Source organism: Vigna angularis, chromosome 3, assembly GCF_016808095.1.
Source record: "Vigna angularis cultivar LongXiaoDou No.4 chromosome 3, ASM1680809v1, whole genome shotgun sequence".
NCBI lineage: Eukaryota > Viridiplantae > Streptophyta > Magnoliopsida > Fabales > Fabaceae > Vigna > Vigna angularis.
Genome location: NC_068972.1, coordinates 13,510,162 through 13,517,006, shown reverse-complemented (window position 1 = coordinate 13,517,006; position 6,845 = coordinate 13,510,162). Strand labels below are relative to the sequence as shown.

At 32.5% G+C, this 6,845-nt stretch overlaps 1 protein-coding gene across 1 annotated transcript; it reads right to left on the bottom strand.

Moving 5' to 3' along the window:
- Positions 1-359: 359 nt before the first annotated feature.
- Positions 360-4,660, bottom strand: LOC108322790 (probable lysophospholipase BODYGUARD 3). The gene is made up of 4 exons (XM_017555031.2): positions 3,567-4,660; positions 3,125-3,453; positions 2,852-3,054; positions 360-937 (listed from the first exon to the last, which is right to left on the bottom strand). Exons 1-4 carry the CDS (start codon positions 4,195-4,197, stop codon positions 610-612), a joined length of 1,491 nt encoding a protein of 496 aa, XP_017410520.1. The 5' UTR covers positions 4,198-4,660; the 3' UTR covers positions 360-609.
- Between the last annotated feature and the right edge of the window lie 2,185 nt (positions 4,661-6,845).

The window sequence follows — 6,845 nt, the reverse complement described above, 5'->3', positions numbered from 1 at the left end:
ACGAGAAAAAAATTTAGAATTAGCTTTTCCCTGTATTTGATCTTTTATGTCTGCAGCAGTGACAGTAATAAAAGTCGTGGCAGAATCGGTAGTAGTAGTTAATGTGATGAAAAATGTTTGTCTTTTGTGAAGGTTAATTAGTAATTATAGAAGTATAAGAAGCAATAACCTTATTACATATAAATAATACTTTAACATATAAATTTTTTAAATTTATTCGACACTATATTTTTTTTTTAAAATACAAAAAATTATATTTTATAATTATTTTACTCTTGTAAGTGTGTATGTAAATATATACCATTACTCTTATTCATATAAGAAAAAAGTTTAGTGAAAGAAAAGAAGACAGTGCAATATAGTTGGATATAAAAGTTTTATTGAAGTTTCTCTTCTCTTTGGTTTAGAATCCAAACATCCAAACATGTTAAATAGACAGATTTGTTTGTTACAGTGAAAGATACAGCAACACTTGAGTTGGCACAGGTAAACTTTAAACACAAATTTAATCCAGTAGCTACCACTCGTCGTAAGACCATTGACACGACATGCAGCATAATTATGTATATATATATATATATTTTTATATATATTAATATTAATATTTATCTAGTTTTGTTTGGTGCTGTTCCAAATGTCTTCAAGCTCTCTAGCAAAGGCTTTCTGTCTTCCAACAACAATAGTTATGTGGTCTTTGTTGTCGATAACTCTGACTTTCGCACGTGGAATCCGTTTTTGAACCTCATAGCTGCATTCTACTGGTATGACTTCGTCCTTTCTCCCATGGAAGATGGTCACTTTGCATTTTGGGTTTTCTCTCACAGCATCCAAGTAGCTTCCTATTTTACCAGCAGTTCCACATATGATATTGTGTAGGGTATGCCACGCTGCATTGTGCGTATGGCTGAAGAACCCTTCCAGCAAGAACGTCCTCACTCTGATATATATATTCAACACAAATTAATACGTTAGATGAAGAGTCTCTCTCACCAACAACACACTTCAACTTAATCTCTTCTCCTTCATCCATTCATTCATGGCCATCAAACCTAGATTCATTAATAAATGCAACCATAAAATAATATCTGATTCTTTTTCTGTCCTTACATTCTGACACGTTTGACTGCTCAAACCCAACTGTGGCCTAGCTGTTAGATTTTACCCACTTATTTCTAACGTTCTAGGTTTCAATCAAATAACGTTAATAAGAGGATGAAAAGTCCGACATATTATGTTTCCATGCTTCCTCTTGTTTTTCAACTCATCTCGCAATTATCTGATGCCTGTCATACTGTTATTGATGCTAATCAGAAAAAAATCTCACTTACTAAGTATATCGGTGCATTAATTAAGAATTCGGTGCATTTATTATGATTGTATGTATAGTAACAAAACTCCTCATTCTTTATAATATCCAATTATATTTTCTTATTCAAGTTTAGGGCTATATGACTATAAGCATTCTAATCTTGAGAAATAAAATATAATAATTAAAATAATTTTTGGAATAAATAAATAAATAAGAGCTTGTGTGCCTCAGAAATTAATGAAATAACTCCATGGTTGAAATATATCCCTTTCTACTTCTTAAAGGGTCTTGGGCATGACATGACACGAGTCTTGCCCTAAAGTTTTGCTCATTCATGGCCTAAAGTGTGACAGCAAGATAATTTTTGATCGAGGCTTAAAGTAAATATCTTTTTTTTGGCAGTTTTTGTTACTACACAGTTATAGCATTTATGGTTATGTGTAAAAAAGTAAACACTAATATGTATGTATATAACTATTATTGTATTGTAGCCTTTATCATGTTTGTATTTCTCTCTTTTCTTTAAGTGTATTCTAGTATGAAGTATCAATGAATTATTTTTGTTGTATATCAAATTTATATAGTTGATGGAGTAATGGTGTAATCTTTTAGAACAGTGCAATGTAATAAGATATTATAAAAAAGTGCTTAATATTTTAAGCAGGTTACTTTTTAAATGCACAAAAATAGGAATTCTAACTTCATAAAGAAATGAACAGCAGAAGTGGTAAGATGAAAGAAACGAAACAAAGATACTTTCTTAATTTAAACAATATACACAACAACCAAAAACATTCTAAAGTAGTTATAAGATGATCGGTATGTAATCTTACAATTTGCATGAGAGCATGTGAATTTGTACACTTTTAATGTGGTAATATTTTACTAGGCTCACTTTAAATTTTATTTGCAATAAATGTTAATAATATATAGCTTTCAAAATATTATTTCTTCTCGTAGTTTGATTCTTGATTTATTATCCTAAAAGTCAGTGTCGACATTTATAAAACTTACTTTTCTGAAATTCGCTCACAACTTGTAATAAAAACTAACTTTATACAAGTATATTATAACTTTTTAAAACATTAATAATACACAATAATAAACATTAAAAATACTTATTTATTTATATTTTTAGTTTAAAATTTAAAAGAAACTAATATATTTTACCTTCAAATTTTAAAAAATTGAAATAAATATATTAAATCTTCAAAAATTAAATTTGTAAAACCTTTTTTAGTTTATAAATAAAAAATTTAAGAAAAGAAAAGCATCTGTTTAAATAAATTAAAAAAAAAAAACAGAAACAGTATAGAATTTTGAAAACTAAGATAAAAATTTAATTAACATAGAAATAAGCCGCAGTTGTAGTTGAAGAAACTAAATACTATTTTTGGCAGGTTATGACTTTCTTAAATACTTGAAAGAAAAGAAAAGAGTTTGTGATATGAAAAAAAGAAGAAGCAAGGGTCAAAAATAGGCCAACTAAAAAGAGAATGATAAGAGTTGGAAGGAAAACGAAAACAGAAGAGGTGGGTTTACCTGTTTCGAGTGACGAGTTTGGCTATAAATTCCCAAATACGGTGGTTTTTGCAGATAAGCAAGCAAATCACTCTTGATATGTGTTCGTACCAGCACGCCAACGACGCGCCAAACGCCATGGGTGGCCACACGCGCCTCGGAGCAACTTTTCTCATCACATACTGTGTGGCCTGCGCTTCACCCTTGGGTACTGGGTAGAATGGCTGCTCAATTAATTTCACAAATCAGTTTCACAAAAAAATTAAAAAAAAATCGTAATTAATCAGTAATTACCGGGGCAAGCAAGGTGAGCGACTTGACGGAATGGGGGTGTTTGACAGCAAGTGCGAGTGCCAAAATGCAACCCAATGAATGGGCCACAATGTGGAAGGATTTGACGTTATGGGCCTCCAAAACGGATCTCTCTATCATCTCTAAATGTTCCCTTAACGTGTACATTGACTCGCTCGGTTTTGGACTCCTCCCGAACCCAAGAAGATCAACCGCGAATAACCGGTAACTGGACTTAGCCGCGCTGGAAAGGTTCGGGAACACTGTCTCACTCCAAAATAATGACGACGAAATGAACCCGTGTATGAACACCACGTCATCTCCTGCTTCATCTATATCACCACATTAAACGATTATGTTCGGAACATCATTCCTACGATTTTCATTAACAGAGTACTAAAAACAACATGGTTGGTTGTGGTTATTTGATGACAGAATTTAGTACCTGTGGTGGGACAATGGGAGTTTACAAAGAGAGTGGCTTTGGCACTGGTGTTGTTGTGAGGAGAGCATGAAGAAGAGATCCAACTCGTGCAGTATTTGCAATCGCAGTCGGACCATCTAGGAATCTGTTGAGGTTGGTGTCTTCCGATTTTGCCCTGGAGCATTTCGACAATGGTGGTGTTGACGGTGAATGTGGAACAACGTGAGTTCCCGTTTCCGTTTCCGTTTCCGTTTCCTCTCCTGGAATGTAGAACAGGATCCTCCAACTTGAACCTCTTGAGCTCGTTGAGGGTTAGTTTTGAAACCTCGGAGACCAAAGAGGGTCGAGAGTAAAGGGTGTCAGAGATATCCTCCAACCGAAGCTTGGATGAGGTGAGGGAAACGATCTTGGATTCCCCGCCTTGCTCAGAAACCAAGATCTTCCCACTGCTCGTGATTGCTTCCCTTGTGGAAGAGCAATAGCAGGGTCTGAAATCTGCCTCAATCCACAAGTCCACAGCTTTGAAAAGAAAGCACAAGAGAAAATCAACGAGGTCCAGCACACAGAAAACGACGAAGCTCACTGCCTCATTGAGAAGCCTCCCAGTCATTGCCAGAGCGGATCTGGCCTTGGCCGTGACACCCATTTGCATGAAGAGAAAGAGAAGAAAATGGTGATGGGTGTGAGAATGGAGAAGGCAGAAGGGTGAAGAAAAAAAAGGAAAAAAGCGTGTCTATTTATGTATCCTAAATGGAGTGGAGAATGCCATATGAAAAATGGAGGCAGTGATGGTAGCAAAGACAGCAGAATAAGATGATATCTTAAAGGGTGGGTTAGTGGAAGGACGCAAGGGCAAGTACTAGCAATACCCTTCTTATTTAGTTATGTTTGGTTGGATGAAAGCGTGTGGGCTTGGCTCTCTTAAATTAAAACTTCTTCTCACAGAAGCAGAGAGAGAGAGAGAGAGAGAGAGAGAGAAGTGAAACAAGAATTGATTGTTCATTAAACAGCATTTGTTGGCCAAGAAAAAAAAAAAGTAGTTGGTTGTTGAACCTCTCACAGAAGTAGCAATTTCCCCTTCACCCGAAATATGCACCACACTAGCCTTGTTTAGATGAAGTGTAAAGAAACAAAGCAGGCAACAGGTATATATAACACGGAAAAAATAAAAATAAATAAATGAGCCTCTCGCCTAATGCTGAGAATTATGTCACTTTCTTGCCCATACGAAATTATCGGCACCGTTTTCCCACTTTTCTCACCCGTTTCAGCTTCGCTCGTCTCCTTCATTCACCACTACATTTCAACTTGCACAGTTTTAATTAGAAAGCCATGGAATTAGATTATAGTCCATGGAATAATAAATAGTTATATTCGGACCAAAACCTCTTGTATTTAATGCAATCTTTCTGTCCCACATGAGAGCCATGCCATTAGGTGCCCATTTAAAACCCTCCATCACACTGATTTTCAACACTCTGTCAAATGGTTGCAAAATCTGCAAGATTAACTGTCTGTCTTCCTTACGTTTTACTTTTTTTTATACGTTTAGCTTTAACGAGTTCGGTTTATACAATTATAAAACGCATTATTTACATTCTTGTGTTTGTTTCATAACGTGTATTCTTTCTCCTCGTGTAATTACTATCACTGTCAATTTATGATTCTAATATTATGCCTTGGTGTCAAGTTATATTAATTAGTTTTTCGATTCCAGTTGGGGATCTTTGCCACCAACGACCTTCATTTATGGCACTCAAATATATATATATATATATATATATATATATTGAACAAATTTGTATTTAAAACCGGACTGATGTAAACCAGGTTTTGATAAAAAAAAAGAAAAATCAAAGATCAACTGTGGACAAACTAAGGGTTTATTTTTTAGTGTCCATTATATTCAGCTTGTAAAGTAAGCCGATTTTGAATATCTTTAATATATTTGTATATTAAAATTGTAATAAACCCTTGAATTTGAAAATTTCACTTTTACTAATTATATATATATATATATATATATATATATATATATATATATATATATATATATATATATATATATATATATATATATATATATATATATATATAAGTGGAGTGGATGTGCATCTTATTTTATAAGTCAATTATGTAATGTTAAGTTAAACTTAAATACTTTTTTAAGATATGTATTTGAGTTATCAAACCTATTTTAGTAAATTTATTATTTGTTAAACTTGTCGTATCATTACTATCAAATCATCTAAAATATTTAATCCCAACATGAAATAAGTTAATAAAATTAATCATCGATTTTTTTTTCTATCTTAATTTATAATTTAGACTCTATTAATAAGATTTGAATGTTGATATACATTATATATAAAATATAGTGTTACTTTCTTAATAACTTTTTATCCAAATTGACTTATAAATTCTAAAAAGTGTTCTCTAAATTAGGTATTTATACATCACAAATGAATATAATAATTTCCATGAAATAAAGAAATTAACAATACTTCATTGAAAAACACCTGCTATACATAGTATCTTAATTAAAAGCGAACTAAACTAAGTTAAATAAGTGATAAAATGGTGAGAAATATCGTTTAAGCAAAGCCTTTAAGTAATATTATTTGATAAAAGTAGACACTAGTACAAAATCAGTGTACAACGTCGAATATTTTTTGCCTTTCACGTCGAAATCGAGATCGACGTCATATCGGGAGACGTTAAATTGACGTCGAATATAAAACAATTCGACCTTAATCAAATTAAGGTCGAATTTTGTCAATATTCGACTCAATTTTTTTTATTTTTTTAATTAATTGTGATTCTTTCTTACAATTCTACGAGACCTGAAACGTAGAAAAACAACAAATAAACATGAACTATGAACGTGTAGTGTAGTATCAATAACAAACAATAATAACAAACAACAAACAAGTTCAATCAAACAACTACAACAAACAGGTTCAACCAAACAAAAACAACAAACAAGTTAAAAAAAAACAAACAAGTTCAACAAATAAGTTCTTCAAAACGAAAACTAACCTTCAAAAGTGAGTTCGTCGAAATAAAGTATTGCCATCAAACAAAATGCGCCTAAGAAGGACAAGAACACGAAAATAATCGGTCAAAACAAACGAAAATCATACCTAAAGTAGTTAATTAACATGCATTTGTAACAAATGAAAGAAAAATTACATGTGATGGTTGTCACACTTTGTTCCATAAAAGTTTGAGAAGAGGGTATCGCGCGCTAAGATAAAGTGAATGAATTTTCAATCTCCCGCTCATTTTTTTATTGAATTC